The 21,224-nt window shown below is 39.2% G+C and overlaps 1 protein-coding gene and 1 long non-coding RNA gene across 11 annotated transcripts in view; one reads left to right on the forward strand and one right to left on the reverse strand.

The window, feature by feature from the left end:
• The first annotated feature begins 2,372 nt into the window (after positions 1–2,372).
• LOC119859171 lies at positions 2,373–20,940 on the forward strand. Its single transcript, XR_006282641.1, has 6 exons — positions 2,373–2,637; positions 4,311–4,417; positions 7,569–7,874; positions 8,576–8,579; positions 20,319–20,402; positions 20,767–20,940. It is a non-coding gene; the product is annotated as an uncharacterized LOC119859171 (long non-coding RNA).
• Positions 12,148–21,224, reverse strand: part of RASGEF1A (RasGEF domain family member 1A) — a 272,315-nt gene continuing 263,238 nt past the window's right edge. For 6 of the 10 annotated variants that reach the window (XM_038410945.2, XM_038410943.2, XM_043518535.1 and 3 more), the window contains 5 exons: positions 20,887–20,966; positions 19,993–20,184; positions 16,425–16,548; positions 16,030–16,102; positions 12,148–14,875 (listed from right to left, as the gene is read on the reverse strand). In XM_038410945.2, coding sequence (XP_038266873.1) covers positions 14,851–14,875; positions 16,030–16,102; positions 16,425–16,548; positions 19,993–20,184; positions 20,887–20,966 — 494 coding nt within the window. In that variant the 3' untranslated portion in view covers positions 12,148–14,850. The remainder of the gene's footprint in view (positions 14,876–16,029; positions 16,103–16,424; positions 16,549–19,992; positions 20,185–20,886; positions 20,967–21,224) is intronic. The other 4 variants (XM_038410947.2, XM_038410948.2, XM_043518536.1 and 1 more) reach the window with 1 other exon arrangement.

A 21,224-nucleotide genomic window follows, 5' to 3' on the forward strand; every position in this document is an offset into this window, starting at 1 on the left:
TCTCCCTAGTTTATTCTCTTTTATCCCTGACTTGGGCAGTCCTTCATTTGACTGCAGACAATCTGGGTCAGGTCAGTAGTTCAAAACAAATCTAAATGAAGATTATAGAAAGAAGGTAAGGGGGTAAGCCTATTAAGAGTCCCACTAACCTTAAAGTGTTGAGTTTAATTAACTTATCAGGGCTCTTTATTTAGCTTTGTAATACAGAGACTGAGGTATCATGGAGAGGAATGGCATGTATTCCAGAGAGTGGTGCATAGAAATATCTCTGAATCTATTAAAATCCAATACTAGTTATGTAGTAAAACTCATCACTACTGAATAAAGAATCACAAACATTTAATAAGACAACAAATAATTAATCCATCTTCCTATTTATAATATGCAGAATGTTCAGACTTATATTACACTATCGCTGAATGAATAAAGTGACAGTTCAATTTGTTATTCTCTTTCCATTTTGAGAATGCCCACAAGTAAATTTCAACTTTCCAACTCTAGAGCTTTCTGACAAGCCCTGCTATGTTGTTGTGACTGGTCATATGAATGAAAGGCATGATATTGTTTCTGTTCTTTGAATGGAAGAGTGTAACTCATCAGGCTTCAAATGTGAAGCAAGTTACAAAATTGATTTCAGGGAGCATTTGAATATGCAAACTTAAAATTCATCTGTGAGAGTGTTGATGTTAATACAACTCAGTTGAAGACTATGGAAAGCAAACATGAAAGTAGTGTAAACACATCAAAAGTACTATTTTTCAAATTCAGACGTATTTTAATAAGTTTTTTTTATTGCTTGCCAGGCTCTAGTTTACAGAGAATCTTCACTTCTACTGATCTTTTGTTATCCACAATTACCACCTGATCTTGTAGTTATTTGCATATGCAACTCTCGCTAAAGCATTTTAATATAATTGTCTGTCTGGTTTTAATTTTTTGTACAAAGTAAATGGGTTAAATTGTTCTGATGAAAGTTCTGTGCCTATTGTGACTAATATAATCATAACCGAAGAACCTAGCACTGAAAAATATTGATGTGTATCTGCAGTTTGTCCTAAGACAGCGTTATCTCTTTTAAAGGACATTCCTCTCCAGTGTTCCCATTTGTCTGTGTTCAATGAATGGGATATCTGAGTTGCTACTTTTAAATTAACATAGACCTGGAGAAGGAGGTGGGAGAGAAGAGGCCCTGAAAAATATTTATATTAAAAAATTCCCCCACACCCTGCTTACATTAACCCCAGTCTAGACTCTGGTTCCTTGGTCGCCATGCTGTATAATTTATTTTGGAGTAACATTTAAAAAAAAAACCTTCTTGTTTTAAAGAGACAAGATGGGATAGGTAATGTCTTTTATTGGACCAACTTTGATTGGTGAAACAGACAATCTTTTGAGCTACACAACTCTTCCTCTTCTTGAGACCTAAAGAAGAGCTCTACGTAGCTCAAAAATTATCTGTTGCCAACCAAAGTTGGTCCAATAAAAGAGATTACCTAGACTACCTTGTCTCCAATATACCGGTACCAACATGGCTACGGCAACAGTACAAACAACTTCGTGTTTTCTGAGATCTCTAGCAACAAAAGACGATGCTTCAAATAGATTTAAAATGATTCAGCAATGTCTCATGCAGTGATACTGACCATGTGAATGAGAAAATGCCCTTGTCTAGTCTATTTTAGTGATAGCTGGTTTGAGGTGTTTTTGGTAAAAGGACATTTTGTTCCCTTATCAACCCTAATATCTTAAAGAGAGATTAGTCAGTAGTATAATTCTACTTGTTGGAGAAGGAAGTCAGTGATAAAACACAGTAAAGAAAAGATTCACATATGGTTTCATGATTAATAGTTTAAATTGCAAGATAGCTAGGCCTGACCACTCCCAAAAATATATGTCTTGATTTAAGGATTCTGGCCTTTTTTTTTTAAGTTGCTAAAATGTTATAGCCAATGATAATAGGGTAATGTGCTTCCCCTTATGAACAAACTGGTATGTATTGCAGTGGGCTGCACCATCCTCCACTGAGTGTGATCCATAATGTAGAATTTTGTTTTAAGAAATGTACTGGTAGCATGAAGGTAGCAAGCCCCTTGTCACCAATGGAGTGGGCATGGTAGATGGAGAAGAGAGGTTGATTGGAGCAGCACAAAATAAAACCTTTCATAGTAAAAGGAAAATAACTATGGATTTCAGCTTTCCAGAATCCTGGGGCAGATTGTCAGCCTGTATAAAGCAGCACAACTTCATTGAGTTCATTGGTTTTGCACTAATTTATACCAGCTGAGGATCTGATCCCTGGCATGTAGGCAGAATTTGTCTTCCTCTCTCAGTGTTACATGGGTGCTCGTGTCAAATAGGGATGCTTCCTTGGAGATGAACCTCCCTTTTGGGAAGCAGGAGCCCTGCTAATGAGATGCCTGTGTAAAGCTGTGAGAAGAAATCCAGATTCAGCCTGCACTCTCTGGGCCCCCACTTTAGCACACTCTCATTGCCTGCTTATTCCCACACCTGTATCTATTTGCATTAATGAGGCTTGGGCTGGCTGATTACAGCAATTGTGAGGTAGTTACTGATTGCTTCCACAGCCAGTTTTTCCTCTGGATGAAGTGGGCAAAAAAGAAGCCACCTCCTCATCAGGTAAGGTAGAATCATTCCCTATGGGTAAAGATAAGTATTTAAGCAAATTATTTCTTATTTCATGTGGAGGTGTTTATTAAAACAAGGAGATGGCTTTCAGAGTTCTTTGTGAGGCATTAGTTCCAAGAAGTGTAAGGGGACACTTTTTATTCACTTAAAAGCATAATCGTCCATCTTTGTTTGTCCATGGTATGTCTGTCAAAGCTGCACTTGCTTAAGGTGTGTTTTTTTTAAACTGAACTAGTTCAAACAGCTACAAAAGGCTGTGTGGACACTTACATACCTGTTTAAACCTATTCTGGTTTATTTTTAATCATTTAGGAGCAGGTTTAGATTAAATAGAAATAAGCTACTCTTAGATCAAAAAGGGTCCACACAGGATTTCTTAGCAGTTTAAGTTAAATCAGTTGCAAATTTGTGTGGAGACAAAGCTATAGACCTATAATATAGGGCTCCTTTCAAAGTGAGTATTTTTTAACCCTAGCAACATCTACACTGCTCTTGGAAATAAGCGATGCCCTGGAGCATACATTTCCTTTAAACTTCTATTCTGGTTCCTATAAAATATCTCACTGCAGCAAATTTGTTTAAAAATTGTGAAAAAATATTTTGCAGAGATTTTTCAGATCTGGTATACCAACTGTTACCTTTCACACTCAGATCCTGATCAGCAAAATAGATACAAAGGTTTTGTCTGGAAAACTGGCTGTTTACTCCACGCCTGCTGCCACTGTGCCCAGCCGTGCATCAAACTGTCTTTAGATGCAGTGATTCCTCTTGCTTGTTGTTTCAGAGCCACCAGATATTTATTTTAATATTAAGACTTCTTTATAGCCTCTGATCTTTGTTGTGATTGTCTTGCTACTTCACATGTCCACATGGTGGCATATGTGTTCTTTCCTACTTCATGGGCTTTTGCTTGTAATAAATGCCTCTTGCTAAATGTATATAGAATAAGATAAATGAAAACCTCCAATGGCTTAGTGTAACTGCTGTACAATAATCTTGATGTACCTACGGTGCAATCCTGCTTGTTCACACTGAAACAGTGATGAAGGTCCCTCTGGCTTCAATGGAAGCAGGATCTTCTGTTTGTTGCTGTTCTGTACTTAGATGTGGAGAACACAGGGAGCAACCTGGGAACTTGACCCTGCAAACAGCAGCAGGTAGGGCCACCCCGCACTCATGTGAAGCCTTGCTGAAGTCATCAGGGCTCTGCAAGAACACAAGGGTCTACAGAGTAGTGGAATCATGATCCATTGGTTCAGGCATTAGCCTGGGACTAGGGAGAGTTGGATTCAACCATTTGCTTTGCCACAGACTCTCTCTGTACCCTTGGGCACATCAATCAATCTATCCGGGCCTCAGTTCCCTCATCTTTACAATGGGGATGGTAGCATTGCCTTACCTCACTGGGGAGTTCCAAGGATAGATAGATTGAAGAATACATTGAGGTACTCAAATACTGCGGTGATCAATCGGAGACTAGGCTACGTCAGCAAATTGCAGAGTCTCTTATGCTGTCTCATGTGGCATGTTAGGCAATCCTCCAAAATTGTGGGGGATGGGAAAGGACACGTTCCTTGGGGGACAAAGATGTCAGCTTGGTGTACAAATTCTCTGATTGTTGTATATAGTCCATGGCAGAGAGTTACTTTGTTTAATGATTCCAGGCTGGTGTATTGGATGCTGGATTCCTGTGAAATTCATTCGAGTAGCCTGTAAATGTGACAATGAAGATTCTGGGAGACTACAGGAGAAGTGAAAGAAGAAGAAACAGGTACATCAAATAACTGCTTGTTTGGGTGTCTGTGGGTTCTAAAAAACTTCAGGAATGTTTTTCCAATTGTTCCAGACAAATCCTTGAAAGCTGAATGAGGGCCTCAATTGACTATCACAGTTCAATATTCTATTCTGTTAAATCCTACTATCACAAATATGATATGAGAGCCACAAATGTTCCAGGCTTTCACCAATTCCATTATCATGTCCTCTATTGTGGTAGGGCAAGAACTGATGCAGTGGCCTCTGAATTCTGGCGTCCCAAGGTTAAATCCTAACTACTAAAATGTAGGCTACCAATGAATAGTGATTTGGGGACTTGGACATAGTCTGGATTTGTTCTTGTCACAAAAGCACCTCTCAACTGGCAGCTCCAGCTTGGACTAAGCTAATGGTGGATGTTCACAGGGCAGAAATGAAGCGTGTTCTCACTGTTTGAGAAGACTGTGCAGCCTGCCCCAGACTAAATTCACTTCCATTTTTGTGGTGTGGCAGTCTAGTTATTAAAAAACAGACCAACAAAACACCACCACAATGTTCAAGTAATAAAGAACTTCTTCCATGTGGTGCTTCCTTTCGCCTCCCTATGATTTAACCACAATATCTCTCTGGCTGTGTCAGTGACAAAGGGATTAAAAAGACAGATCCACCAATGTATAGCAGCTAAATACATCTGGGCTGTCTTGGATTTAGGTACAAACCTGAAGGTCTCCTGTGGCGAACAGATGCACCTACTGCCTTCACCAAAGCTTTAGTGAGTTTGGTGCTCATGAAAACCCTTTAACTGCTGGGACTTGAGTCTTCTATCACAGACAGTGCCACCACTTGGGGTTCTCTAGCAGGGAGTGAGGGGGGTGAAGTCTTAAAAAATGTACCGAATATTTCTCCAAATTGTACCAAAGAGTATCGGCTCCAGTGGTGGAGTTCAGGCTCCTGGGTGGGACCTTCACAGTAAACAAGGCCTGGCAGTGGCAATGCTGTTCCCTAGGCCATCTCTGCCCTCTCCCTGGGACCGGCAGCCCCAGAGCTAGCTCCTCTGTATCTTCCTCCCACATGGCATCTCAAAGCCAGCTCCTCAGCATCCCTCCTCCTGCACAGCATCCTCGGAGCCAGCTCTGAATCTTCGGCATCCCATACCACTGCCCTCTCTCCAGGACCCTCTCCCCCCAGGGTGTGGGGAGCTCCAGAGAGACAGCGCTGCCCCTGCCAATTGGCAGCAGAAGCAGCTTGCTCCTCAGCTTTTGCCATTCTCTATGGGCAGGGGGAGGAGACTCGCCGGCTTGGCATCATGCTTCCTCTAAGATCGCAGCAGCAGCACTACCAGCCAGGGCCAAAACTTTATTGAATGTGTTGGGTCTGGGATCCTGCCCCTTCTGGTGCCCTGATCACAGAACAGTGGCAGCAGGGACACTGTAGACTTCCCCTACTTCCTTCCTATGCTTCCAACTTTTAGCTGTGAAATTTTCAATATGTTGAAATGAGCTTACTTTTGTCTCAATCTCTGTGGCCCAGCTAGTGCATTGGTACCTAAGCTGCTGGTACGGCTAGAAAGAAACTCTTATAGGACCTGATCCAAAGCCCATTGAAGTCAGCTTCTACCAGCTTCAATGGGCTTAGGACCAGGCATTTGAGCAGTATGAATTGTACCTCTGCAACTCACTCTCTCTCCCACCTCAGTCCTTGGCTGGTAACAAGGTACTAACTGTGGTGACAGTTTTTGTGATGTGCACGCATGTCCACTGGGCACTGGTCTGAGACAAGCAACACATTTCCCTCGTGAGGAATTTTATTGCTTGGATCAACCTGAGCATGGTAAGTGCATTGGCAGGATGGAAGAGAATGATTCCAAAGGAATATTACCATCTGTCAGGCAAATATGGATTTTACTGTGCTTAATGGGCTACTGTGAGGGAATGATGGAAATTTTAAGGAGAAGTAATATGCAGTTTAAAGCTTGGCCGAATACTTGCTCTATTAGCACAGAGAACTATGCAAATGAAAACACGGCACTGAAGAATTGCTGGAAATGCACATGCAAAGAATGTCTAGAGAAATTGATAAAAGCCAGGAAATTTAGGGCTAAGCCTTAAATTGTAGTAGCTATAGACAAGGCATATGTCGGAACATTTTCTGAAATGGGACAGTCTGAGTGAAAAATCCTTCCATTTTCCATTGCAAGAAATGATCTATTGTCCAGCGGAAAACCTGTGGAATGCCATAGTTTGCTCCCAACCCCAAACTCAGACCTAGCCAGATATGAATATATTATATAGCCTAAGTCAGGGGTAGTCAATAGGCAGATCATGGGCCAAACCCGGACCACCAAATGCTTTTGAATGGACCCAGAAATATTTGTATTTACTTATTTAGTATCATTTTTTTTTATTACTATTATGTTCTCTGGAGTCTGGACCTTTACTATACCTTGACCAAGAAACTGGGACCTTGACAAAAAATGATTGACCACCTCTGGTCTAAGTCAGGGGTTGTTTGTTAGAGCGGATTGAAAGACCTAGGGACTACAGCGCTCTTCAAGCAGAGAAAGTGGTGCCTCTCCTTAATAATTTATATTTCTTTATTTGAAAAATATGGTATAAAAATTCAATGTAATGGGAGTAGACCCTTCCTGTACAACTCCTGTTCCATGTATTAGGCCCATGTGAGACGACTCTCCTTTTTTTTTTTTTTTGAAACATCCAGGGGAGAGGAATTCAACAATATATTCATTGCAGTACTTAGATGTGTGCTTTTTATAAGTGTGAATTTAGTAAGATGAGTTAATTCTGCCTCAGTATGTTCATATGGGCTAACCTACATTCCATGTAGGTTTCAAGGTTCTTATGCAAATTCGTGGGTGATACATTATAGCAAATTCTTTTCTAGTTTTCAACTGTGCCACAAGTGTGCGGGACAGCAGCTTATGGCGAGAGGCTTTTCTGGAATCTGATGAGGCCACTTGTAAGATTTTTCTCGCTTCTGGGAGAATACTTGAGCAATTATGAAGGAAACACAAGTGGATTCTCCTCATGAGTTACTCTGTTTCTTAAATACTCAGGCAATAATAAAAAAAATAAACACACACTGATAATCTTTTGGCTGTAGATGGATAAGAAGATTGATCTGAGTTTACTTTTACTCTTGCTTTCCAGATTTTTTTTATCAGTAACAAGCACAGATTCAGGAAACCACTTCAGAACATCATACATCCCACTGACTTCCAGCACCCATATAAATGAAAAAGGCTCATAATACATAACAGGATCCTAATGGAAGACCACTGATAAATCTGACACATTTAATAAAACTTCTAACCCTAAATAAAAATAAAGATTATTATCTGAACAGCAAATAACCCTAAGTTCCAGAGGCATCTTGATCTAGACCAATTTAGAAATATTGGGGCCTACTTGCAAAGTCTATATCTGAGTTCAAATCTCACCTCTTCCTTCTCAAAGGTAGGAGTCATTTGGATCCAGAGTTTTGGTTTGGATTTGGATCTGTTTATTAATTCGTGTGTGTGTGTGTGATATATATATGCTGGAATATTGCCTTCAAATTCAGTAGTGTTGTAGAATCATGACAGGATTTCTTTGTTTTTGCCATCATTTACTGGCAAATTTGGTTTTGAATGGACCCCATTAAGTAGTTTCAGATCTTCATATAGTTTTGTGAAAGATTTTTACAAAATTTAAGATGTATAGAATTGTGGTTTTGATTTTTGATGTTAGTAACACAGGAACAGATTTTTCATTAAATATCTGATATGCATCTTAAGAACATCCTGGTAGATCAGACACAAATATATTTCCATCGCTTTAGTGTTTAGAAATCTGCAGTGCATGTCAAATGTAGGGTGTTTCTCTAGCTTAGGGTAAGGAAGAAATTCACAATCTCTTGAATAGGGCACAAAAGAACTAACTTCAATTTGCACATTAAATATAATTCACATGTTTCCTGTTCTTATGAAAAGTTACTTGAGAGCAGAGTAGGCTGCATTGCAGTAAGCCATGTTGAATCTTGTTCCAGGGTACTACTGCCATTAGAAATACTTACACTGAATTTAGACAGGTTCCTTTCCTTTAAAGGATTGGAACCATCCCACAGAGATAATTAGGTTTCTAATTGTGCCCTCAAAATTACTGCAAATCCTTTGTAGAAAGGTACCCAGAGATTTTATTTTTAACTGTTCTGAGCCTCTAGGCCCATCTCTGAGTGGTTGTGTGAACTAAGTGTCGAGAAGATGCTTTCAACTTGGAAAGTTTTGTGAATTGCTTTTCCAAATATGATGCAGTGTCAGGGCAGCAGTATAGGAGGTCTATTGAGATATGCAGAAACCTCAAAGCATAACCAGTTATCTCTACCTTTGCAGTGATGCGTGTGGGAGGAAGAATTTGGAAAAAAAAACATTGTTGAAGTCTGGCTGCTCACTGAGCTAGAAATTCTTCCTAGATAGCCTGCACTAATGGTTTAAGATGAACTATTTTTGCAATTTAATTTTATGGGAGTGATTATCTTGCTGTCCACACATTCCTGTTTTATGGCTCTCTGCAGCCACTAGCAACAGTAGGTTTCCAACCTCTGTGCACAGGTTTTTCTGATTATTTGGGCAGTGCGAGAACAGGCAGTCCTGAAAAAACGGAATAGCTCAGCTGTATTTCAGATTGCTCAAAGGAAACATCTGTGTCGTAGTCTGTTCTAAACAATAATCGATTCCCCTGAGGAGGACATGAATGTCAGTTGACTAGCAAAATGAATTTTGCTGTTTGGGGGTTGTTTGCTAGAAAATTTTACTCCTCTGAGATTATTAGTTTGATAAATCAAGTTCTTTTTTGTATTGTTCAAAAACATCTTACTGGCATTGCATTATTGCTTGGCATATTCACATTGTGTTCAATGGAAGTAAGTGTCTGGAAGGCAATTCTATTGTTTATGCCCATGCCTGTGTCGAGTAAAATAGCTAATTTAATTGTTAATGACTGGAAGGGAGCATGATTGGAAGTGACTCTCCCAGTATGTAATATACATATTCATTGCGAACTGACAATCAGGAAAACACCTGCCAGTTGGTTCCTCTTATTTATGGTAAACATCATCTTCTCCAACAAGCTATAATGGGAACTGTTCGTAATGAAAGCTGTATTGCTCTGCTCTGCAAATCCACTATGAAAGTGTGGTTGCTAAGACAATCCACTCTGAGTATTTGAGACTGCCACAAATCCGTGCCATCAGTTCACCAGCACTCTTTTCAAGGATGGAAATGTATGATTGACATTGGTAATTGGCTTGTGAGCTTGGATAATGAGGCAGTATGGATAGGGCATGCACCTGTGATCTAGGAGACTTGAAGTCACTTGCTTAACCTGTTGCGTGACCTTGGGCAAGTCACCTCTCTCTCTCTCTCTCTCTCTCTCTCATTTTCCCTACCTGTAAAATAGAAATTATTGCCATAGCACTCTGGATAACAAGAAAACATCCTACAAATACATTGAAAGCAAGAGGAAGACCAAGGATAAGGTAGGTCCATTACTCAATATGGGTAAGGAAAAACAATAACAGAAAATGTGAAAACGGCAGAAATGTTAAATGATTTTTTTGTTTTGGTTTTTATCAAAAATGTTAATAGCAATTGAACATCTAATATGGTGAATGCCGTGAAAATGAGGTAGGATCAGAGGCTAAAATAGGGAAAGAACAAGTTAAACATTCCTTAGACAAGTTAGATGTCTTCAACTCATCAGGGCCAAGTGAAATACATCCTAAAATACTGCAGGAGCTGACTGAGGAGATAGCTGAGCTATTAGCAATTATCTTTGAAAAGTCATGGAAGACAGGAGATATTCCCAAGGACTGGCACTATATTTGCTCTTTTTCAATCTAGAAAAAAGGGAAATAAGGACAAGCCAGGGTATTACAGACCAGTCAGCTTAACTACAGTATCTAGAAAGGTAATGGACCAAATAATTAAACAATCAATTTACAAACACCTAGAAGAAGATAAGGTGATAAGTAACTGTATGGCGTTGTCAAGAACAAGTAGTGTCAAACCAACCTAATAGCTTTCTTTGACAAAGGATAACAAGCCTTGTGGATGGAGGAAGTGGTAGATATGGTATGTCTTGACTAGTAAGGCTTTTGATACTATCTTGCATGACCTTCTCATAAATAAATGAGGGAAATACAAACTAGATGGAGCTACTATAAGGTGGGTGCATAACTGATTGGAAAACCATCCCCAGAGAATAGTTATCAGTGGTTCACAGTCAAGCAGGAATGGCATATCAAGTGGGGTCTGTAGGGATCAGTTGTGGGTCCAGTTCTGTTCAATATCTTCATCAATGATTTAGATAATAGCATACAGAGTACACTTATAAAGTTTGTGGATGATATCAAGATGGGAGGGGTTGCAAGTTCTTTGGAGGATAGGATTAAAATTCAAAATGGTCTGGACAAACTGGAGAAGTAAATAGGATGAAATTAAATAAGGACAAATGCAAAGTACTCCACTTAAGAAGGAACAATCAATTGCACACATACAAAATGGAAAATGACTGCCTAGGAAGGAGTACTGCAGAAAGGGATTTGGGGGTCATAGTGGATCCCAAGCTAAATATGAGTCAACAGTGTAACATAGTTGCGTGCCAAAAAAAAAAAGCGAACATCATTCTGGGATGTATTAGCAGGAGTGTTGAAAGCAAGACACGGGAAGTAATTCTTCTGCTCTACTCTGTGCTAATTAAGCCTGAACTGGAGCATTATGTCCAGCTCTGGGTGCCACATTTCAGGAAAGATGTGGACAAAATGGAGAAAGTCCAGAAAAGAGCAACAAAATGATTTAATATCTAGAAAACATGACCTGTGAGGGAAGATTGCAAAAATTGGGTTTGTTTAGTCTGAAGAAAGAAGACTGAGGGAGGACATAACTTTTCAAGGTTGTTACAAGGAGGGAGAAAAATTATTCTCCTTGACCTCTGAGGATAGGACAAGAAGCAATGGGCTTAAATTGCAGCAAGGGCAGTTTTGGTTGGACATTAGGAAAAACTTCTAGTACTGCAGTCAGGGTAGTTAAGCACTGGAATAAATTGCCTAGGAAGGTTGTGGAATCTCCATTGCTGGAGATTTCTAAGAGTGGGTAAAACACCTGTCAGTGATGGTCTAGATCATACATAGTCCTGCCATGAGGGCAGGGGACTGGAATAGATGACCCTTGAAGTCCCTTCCAGTCCTACGATTCTATTCTATTGCTGGAAAGCAATATCTAGGAACTACTGAGGTGCCAGGATTCCTCCCTGAGAGAAACTTTCTAGTGTGCTAAAGCTAGCATACATCTTTTATGGCTGCTATATGAACAAGATAAAGGATATGGGTGAGAGGAGAAACTCTGGAACTTCACATTCAGGTTATATGAAATGTTGTTTTAAGCCGTTTCAAACTGCCTATCTTCCTGCTTATGTTGGAGCAGAAGTATGCTATTATGTATAGGTATATTTGAATATATAGTTCAATGTGTGTGAAAAAACATGCTCTCAGCTTAATTCTGTAGTAGATTTTCCTTGAATATATTGAACTCTTCAGTGGCGCATAAGGTAAGATCAGATATCTATAAGCCCAGGCTGAAATTCTAGCCAGTCAGCTGATTCACAAAAAGCTATATTACCTGCCAATGTTGGATCGCCTCATTCAGCCCTCAGTTGCAACTTTATCAGATTGCAAGAGAAAAATAAAGTTTAGCCTGGTTGAAGCAACTTGGTTTTTATTAATGCAAGCACATCCAGTCAAACACGGAATATCCTGCTTTATGATACAGCTTTATATGTAGCAATGCAGCTCAGAATAGCAGAACACAGTATTTAAGGAATGTATCAAATTGAAGGAGGAAAAAAAATTAAAAACAAACCCATGTAGACACTGCACTGATTTCAAGTATATACTAGGACTGATAGACCAGTGAAGTGCACATTCATGTAAAAGCTTTTTTAATACACATACAGAAAGTGTTCTAAAATTGCATTTCAAATATATATTTTCTTAAATTTTAAGCATCCCTTTTAAAATTTCAATTACTTAAACAAAGCTGATATACAATCCCTTTTATTGTCTGACTATATCACTAGCTAGAACATCTCTCAAAGTGCAAAACACTGTAATAATACAGTATAAATATTCGTACTCTACCCCAGGGCTGAAAATCAGTACTTCAGCACAGGAAAAATAGCAGCAAATCACAAGAAACAGAACTATCTCCTCTCTCTCTCTTTGAGCTGTTGATATTCATAGCTAGCATTTGTACTTCCTCCCTCCACTTTAATCTGTTTGTTCGTTTAATGGCAACTATTTAACTTTTGTTTGTTGCTCTTTGATCCCAGTGCTATGGGAACAGCAAAAAGTCAATTCCTTCCCCCTTCATCCTCCCTTCCTCACCTGGTGTATTTAGTTTTCATAATTACAAATATCTACGGGGAAAAAAGCTCTCATTGGAAACGTATTAAAGGCTTAACACTGCAAACGCTTACTGTGGGTAAATGCAAATGGGACTACCTAAGGTTGTAAGCATTCAGTAGGAAGCATTTGCAGGATTGGAACAGAGAAATTGCTTTAACAGACCTGATCTGTGGTCCAACTAGTCCAGCATTCTGTCTCCAACAGAGGTCAGCACAAGATACATCAGAGGAAGGTACCTGCCCACCTACATGAGCAATTACAGAACTAACTTGCTCATAGGCCAAGCTTCTTCCCAACCCCCTCAGTTAGAGATTGGTTGGTGCCCTGACACATGAGGGTTTGTATCCTTTCTGAGCTCTTGAGGGTATTGAAACAATCCTTTCTAATGTAACTGTCTGGAGGTTCTCATTTATCTAGATAAATATCCAGCCCTCAGGCTCTAAGAGAACAAGTGCTGGGAAGGAGAACCGACAGTCATGGGTAATAGTACGTTCATAAATCTTAATCTGAGACTGATTTTTTTGGTCTTCCTCCTGGTTCAGGAATTATGGGAATGGAAGGAATAAAATCTTTAAATGATGAATAATTTTTTTCTGAAAATGGATAGCCAGAAATGTAATATGAGCTGCTTAGACACGCTGGTTATCATAACCAAATTATCCTAAAATCAAGAACAGTTAAAAGGAGAAATTGGAAACATCATTGGCTTACAAATCATCCCTAATTTGGATCTGACTTGGGGTGTAAAGGCCTGATCCAGTGCCAGAGGATGTTTTTCCATGAACTTCAATAGGTTTTGGCTGAGGCGTATAATGATAGCTTGAATATATGCCAGAATAATTGGCTGCCATAGATTCTTAGTTTTAATTGGTTGTCTGTCAATTCAGGCTAGCATTTTCAAAGGGACCTAGGGAATTAGATGCCCAAATTGAATGGAAATGGCATGTCTCACTCCTTTAAGCTTCAGCTTCAAAGTTGATGTCCCAATTCACATCCCCGCCCCCTCTCTCATTTTAAAACTTATTTTCCAAAACACACATTAGATCCATCTTGAAGAGTTTATCTAGATTAGATAACCTTTTCTTTTTTAAATAAATCCCTGATAAAGAAAACAAAAAATATTTTGCAGCCAGAACTCAAAGGATAGTTCCCAGAAGTGTTAATACTTTAAAAAAAAATCTAGCAGTTGTCCCGTTTCTTCTCTTCAAAGCACGTAACAAAAATATGTTTTGCTGCACTTTCATTGTTGTAGGCAGGCATATTCAAGTTCATATGCTATAACTTCCAGTTTATTTACAAAGTACATTATAGCTGGTTTTTAGACATCCATATTTTTATTTTGCTTGCTTCCAGACCAGAATCATAGAAGGTATACTGGACAATTTCAGTACCTTGTAAGGCACTATTCTCCGATGTAAGAGAGGAACAGCCCCACTGCGGATGTCTAAGGCCCTGGTCCTGCAGACACTGATGCACCTCCTTGACTTGAGCATACGAGTTGTCCCGGGGATTTGAATGGGACTCTTCATTCCTTCCCTTCAACTCCTCACCTGCTTAAAGTTAAGGAGATGTGTCAGTGTTTGTAGGATTGGGACCTAACGGTATTGAACCTGTGCAGTGTTTTGGTTGTATTTGGTGTTTGTATGTTGGGTTTTTTTTTCTTTTTTTAAGGTGGAAGTAATCAAAGAAAAAAAAGATTTGGATGTCATTAGATTAAGACCTCACCATGGATACCATCTCCCATGATACACTTCATCTCTGAGAACAGGGCCCTGCCCTTGTGTTTTTAAAATAAAAACCAAAATCCTTCACTTTTAAGTGCCTTAAGGTTGACGTGAAATATTTACCACATTTTTATTTCATAAAAGATATTGTATATACAAAACAGACCTCAGCCAGTGAGGTCTTGTTTATCCCAACCCAAGACATTCACTATTTAAAAACAAAAGTTCTTCCTGTGTGCTTTAGATTCTGCAGATCAGATCCAAAATCTCAGGCCCTATTAAGCAGAGTTGTCCTAGAAATAAAAAAAAAAATCACGTGTATTATAGCAATTCTTCCTCCTACCACAATGAAAGAGGCATTCTTGTTCCAGGTAATGAAGTTGTGTCAGATTCCTTGCTTTTATTGTTAGAATTCTTGCTTTAAGGACCAGATCCTAAACTGGGACAGCTCAACTGAAGTCAACAGAAATCCTGATTTGCACCAGCTGAGACTCTGGTTCTAAATCGTTCCTCCTGTCTGATCAGATTGGCAAGTGTGTGAATGATGAATGTGCCATCTAATGTTAACGCAATTGTAGGGCTTTCAGAGGAATCAGAGCATTCAAAGCCCAAGTATAGTGAGTCCCATGGGGTACTGGACAATGGAAGGAGATCTAGGCACATTGTGGCTGCTTCTCTGCAGGAGTCCTCTCCCTGTCATAGAATCATAGAATATCAGGGTTGGAAGGGACTCAGAAGGTCATCTAGTTCAACCCCCTGCTTAAAGTAGGACCAATCCCCAACTAAATCATCCCAGCCAGGGCTTTGTCCTGACCATCCCCTGGCATATGTGTAGAAAGGGAAGCCATAGTTTGGCTTCTTGCACTGTCAACAGTACTGCATTCCCCAAAGGTTGGGTGGGTTCAGGCAAATACTGAGCCCTCTCCAACACACTGGCTACTGCTTGCAGGGTAGTGCTGGGTTTAGTGCATGCTACACCTCCTGTATGTAAGTAGCAACAACTGCTCTTGAGCAGGCTCCTCCATGCATTCCTGGTGGCCCTATGCCTTCCTCTGCATTACCCTGGCATAATGTCTCCAGCCATCATTGCAACCATAATTTAATGATGAGAAATAACACCCTATTATTCCATCTACCAGTCTCTTCAGGGTTTCTTGAACGAGGATTGTGGAGTCAAACTAAATGTTCAAAGAGGTTGAAAATCACTTATGAATAATCTCGGGGCCTAAATTTTAATTTCAGTGTGTGGTGTGCACAGTTGAGTAAATCAGTTATTTCTCTTTGTATGCAAATGGAAAGGGGAAATTTTAAAACCATGCATCCATCCACACCATACATGGAACATTCAATTCTGGCTGTGTATATGCTGAGTGCACAAAGTGAGTGTATTAGAAAGGGGTTTTTTATGGATGCAGAAAGGGGCTATAATTTTGAAAAGATTTTGTACCTGAGTGTCTTCCAGCTGTCTTTTTCCACGTGATTTTCTGGACCTTCACTTTCGAAGGATGCTATAAACAGAGCTAGATAATACAACAAATAAGAGTGATCAAAAATGGATGTGTCCAGTTTCGCTTTTCTTAAAGAATCATTAAAATAATCAATGAAATGATGTTGGTAGGTGCCAGGTTAGTAAAATGGGCAGTGGCAGTACAAACTTATCTATACTGCCATGTCATATTTCTAATGTGACCTGGAGGGCCATTTCAGGAAGATAGAATGGCATTCCAACTTTTTTTTTTAAACACATTCCTTTATTTTTCCTTCTCCTGTGATCTTCCCATGTCAATGCAACAATAGAAAGAAAGATCCACTATAAACTTAAATAAAAGACAGAGCTTTTACCTTCTTCACTGTAAATAGGTGTCGTGAGTAGATAACTCTGGATCTTCTTGTCCTTCTCAAAAGGACACTCTACTTGTTTCCATGTTATGAAATCATGAATTAGTCTTGAAATTTCCCAAAATTTCTGTATGAGGCAATAAAAATAACATACTATTAAATAAACATTTCTTTGGTTTCCTATCAAATTCAGTCAGGCTTCTTGGCCTCAGGTTCAAAGCCCCTCAATCTTGCCTTGGCTGATGTCTCTGCTCATTTTCCTCTACTCCACCTTCTCACTCCCTATCCTTTCTTCTTACTGCTCCTTTTAACCTTCTTTCACTCCTAGCTTCATACCTGCTCTTCTGGGGTCCCCTAGACAGTCTGTCTCCATTTGCCAAACAAATATTTCTCTCCTCCTTTATATCCCACAGTCCACCTTCCTTTTTCTCCTCTAGAATCACAAGCTGTTGACCCATTTCTCGTTTTGTGTGTGTGATCTCGCTGTTGTACTAAAAATTTCAAAGCAGCCCTAAGTATAAGCTCTTCAGAGAAAGGGTCTTAGTTCATTTGTAAAGCACCCCTTAAATTTAAACTACGCAAACAATTTTTAATAATTTATGGAAACAGCTTTTTTCCCCACTAAATATTTCCAGGAGCACCATTTTTGTTATACATCATATTTGTTAGAATGAGTGTGTGTAGTTTGTTTTTTTTTAATCAAACATTGTGCTTTTAGGAGTATATACAGAATATCAGAATGTGTCTGCAATTATTATTCAGGAAGCAAATCCAAGTCTGGTCCAAATTCTGCTATGTAAATCAAATGTGTTTTTTTTTTTTTTAAATCTAATAGCAGCAGCCATGGACTGAAGTACAAAGTAGGTTTCGAGGAGTCCAGTGCTGTTTCTGCTGAGATCATTGGCAGTTTTCTCATTGACTTTAAGTGAAAGCAGGATTGGACCCAGGTCTGTACTGTAAATAAATTCTGTATTTCCTTATTGTATGCATTGTATATTGGACATTATTGATGTGAGATACTTGACATTTAAATGAGGGTGTGTGTGCGAAGAATGGTAACTGCTTTTCCTAGGTATTAAGATGTATTCTTCATGTTTGCTGTGCAGATGAAATGAAGACTTGCAAATTATCAAATTCCTTAAAAGGATGCATTGGGCTATAGCAATGAATCAACTTGGGCTAGAAAACATGTTTTATGTTTGTTTTTTTGTTTTTTTTTAAATAATCCAAAGTGGAAATTCTAGCCAGTAGAGTAGGGATTCTAAAGACAAACATTCTAGAGACAACTCCATGCCCTACTCTGACTTTTCTCCCAATCTATAACTCCTTGTAAATCCAGTATTAGTGCACGGCAAGATGGGAGCTCCTGGTTCAAGCCCTCATTTGCTTTAGTACATTCCTCTGAGAGAGTCAGCGTTCTCTCCTGGTGCCATTTACCAGAGCTGCCACTTTTGGCCATTGTAATCTTTTCCATATATCTCGCAATTCTCTATAAAGAGCAAATTCCTATAGGCTCTGACCTTTACTTAGCTTCTGTTCTCTGAAATCTGGATCTGACATTTGACAGATGTTAAAGTAGTGTTGTAACTACTGTCCTTCACCACCCACCTTCAATCCTTTCAGGATTCTGAATGCCTTAATGTCACCTATTACTGCAAGAATATAGACCTGGTGGTGTTAGCTTTTCTATTTAAGTTCTTTAAATAGTTCAGGCTCTCTCACACAATTCTTCCTCTGTAGCAATCTGGTTCCTGAGCAGTCAGCTAGAAATGTGCTTAGAATTCCAAATGTGTCTTCACTAGTCCAACACATGCACCTGGGAAAGAGTATCTAAAGGGAAAGAAAATAGGGTACCCAACTTACGTCGTCATTGCTCACCTACTGGAAGAGTCTGTGTGTTCCTTCAGTACATTTATTAGCTTTTTTTGAAGTACTGCTAAATACCATTTGGCTGCAGTATGTGGTTATTCAGCACAGCAGCTCCAACTGACCGTCACAGAATTTGTACAGCTAAGCTTATGTGCGTTGCTTTCAAGACTTAGGAATTTGTGTTTCTTTAAACTCCTACAGTACCTTGTGACTCCAAGTTGATCCCCTCTCTCTGTCTAGTCAGTTTTTTCCAGTGTTTTCTCGGTTGCTGGAGCTAAGCTTGATAGACCTATGATGCAACATCCTCAACCTCGCTTAGATTTGTTCTCAACTTCAGGTGTAACATCCACTCTTCGAACCCATTGGGTACTTCCCCTATTTCTAATACCCTCTAAAAATCGTTCTGTTAGAGGTTCAGTACTTCTCTTGGTATTTGAGGAGGAACGATGTCAGGTCTAGATGACTTCAATAAATCAAATTACTCAGTTGAGAGAAACTTCAGTGACCTAGTTCTTGCCTATATGAAGTAGCAGTCTGCATTAGTTGGGTGGGATTTCTAAAGCACACCAATGAGTTGCACACTAAACTAGCCTGTGTAAACCCTGTTTGAAAGAGCACTACATTGATCAGCATGAAGTAACTTTTATTTGTGCCAGTAGGGTCTACATGGGCCAATTAGTGCATAACATGATGGTGTGCTTTAAAAATTGCACCCCTCTAGTGCTCAGTGCTGCTCCTTGTAGACAAGCCCTTAGTGTGAACTTGCTTGAATCAAGGTATCTAGATTAGGCCCAATGTCAACTAATCAACTGTTAGCAGCCAAAACACTTTTCTTGTCCTACTCTTGAAAAAACTTCCATTTTCTCTTCAGAAGAATGAAACAAAGTTAACTTGATTTCTGCTGCATCTACCCTTTTATAATCCAGGCTGCTTTTGTGCTTGGAGGTGTTTTTTTGTTTTCACAACTTCTGCTATGTTTTAATTTTCTACACTGGCTCTTTAAAACCATCTTTTGTATATTCTCAATACTATTCTATAAATCCCTTCATCCACCTCCACATGTGATCTTGTAATTTTTCCTCTTTCATGACTTTTCAAACATCTTATTATTCTAACTCCCTTGTTAGGTGGTGGTGAAGGATTTCCCCTTTTTTCTTTTAGCATCCTTCATACTAGTATTTCATCACACTGAATTCTACCCAGCATTTCCCTCTTTTCTTCTCTGCAGAAATCCTGTCTTCTTTCAATTTGATCTGTCTCATGTGTCAGTTTGGTTAACAGAGCCAGTTGATAAGTCACCTCTGTTTGCATACTTTCTACATTTTCTTGTGCATTTTGCCTATTCTTTTATATACAGCCTTTAAATATGGTGTCACTAGTGTTTTCAATTATATTGGAATGATCAGTTAACATAGATGAATTAAATTTCTGCAGTTTAGGTAAGTTTCTGTGTGGGGAGGGAAGGGGTTATTTGATCTGTAATCTAGATGTACTTAATCCAGTGCATGCTTTCCAGTGCATTATACTTATAGGAATTAGATATCTAAAGCTCACAGTCCTCCCCCTGGAAAACTACTTGCCTCTATTTATAGATTACAGGCAGCCTGAATAATTTATACTGGGCTATAAGAATTCTCTATTTACAAATATTTGGTTATATACAGCATTTGATTATGATACTTCTATGATTGCAGAGACCTACCTTGAAGTTTATCTGTCCATTGGGTAAGCGGTTTGTGTGCATCTTGTGCAGAAAGTAGATATCTTTAATGAACAGATTGAAAACAGGGATGACAATTTTTTCCCGATTGCTGTTGGCAGTCTGAGATCTCTGTGCTGCTCCTTGCAGGGCTGTCCGGTAATTACAAAAGTTGCTGGATGGGTCCATGTGATGCTGTTTTAAATACACCCCCCACCCCCCAAAAAAACATTATTATGATGTTTCTCATAGATTTAATCCAATGATTGTACAATTAAACTGCTGAAAAAAATGAGAGAGTAATATCTGCTTTTCTTTACTTCTTTTAGGATCGATTCATAATCATTCAAGACAGGCCAGTCAATGTATGTAGTTTGGATCTAAGCTTTCCCTAGTAGGTGTTTGGATGCAAGGTATTGGATTGATATTACATTTAATAAATACCTTTTGGTGGCTTAGGGAACATTTAAAGGGAACAACATGCTTCCCTAAAAGACACTTAATCTATATTTCTATCTGCCTGTTGATGATTGTGTTTTGAGAAGTTTCTTAGTGAAAAATATTTGGATCTCAGATCTCCACTAGATGGAGTACTTTAATTAGAGATCAGGGTAAAAAAGACGCATCCATTTAGATCTAGAGGTGGGAGAAATGGTCACTGTTAAAAGGAAGTGCCTAGGAATATCTTTGGTTTGAGAATTCATTCCATTGTTAGAAATGTGTCATCTGAAGGGAATTAAAAAAGAAGAAAATCTATATCACTTTTTCCCATGGCAGGGAGAGGACTTCAAGTCAAGAGAAATGGTGCCAGCCATCCCCAACTTGTATGCATCCACATCTACGCCTAAGGCATTAGTACCTAATTTTTATTAAACAGGGTGTAAATCTTGTATATACCTCTAAAACATCAAATTTGGCTGTTTTGACCTTTGACCAGGTTTTCTTTAGCCGTGCTACAGGACTCAGGTTCATGCCAGCTGAAATGTAAGGGAGAGAAAGATAGATAAAACTAAATTCAAGTGTACTTTTTTTTTTTAAATGTCAGTGTTGCATTTTTACACTCTTGTGCATTTTATTCTCTGGAAGACACGTCACAGCTGAGACTTCCAGCTAACACCTATTGCATTGATCTGTCACGGGTGCATGATACCACAGCAGTGGGTATGTCTACAGATGGAGTCAGTGAAGCTGGAGAATATGTGACCATGTTCATGTTGCTTAGGCTATCAAGTGTG

This window comes from Dermochelys coriacea, chromosome 7 (assembly GCF_009764565.3).
Source record: "Dermochelys coriacea isolate rDerCor1 chromosome 7, rDerCor1.pri.v4, whole genome shotgun sequence".
In the NCBI taxonomy this organism is placed as follows: Eukaryota; Metazoa; Chordata; order Testudines; family Dermochelyidae; genus Dermochelys; species Dermochelys coriacea.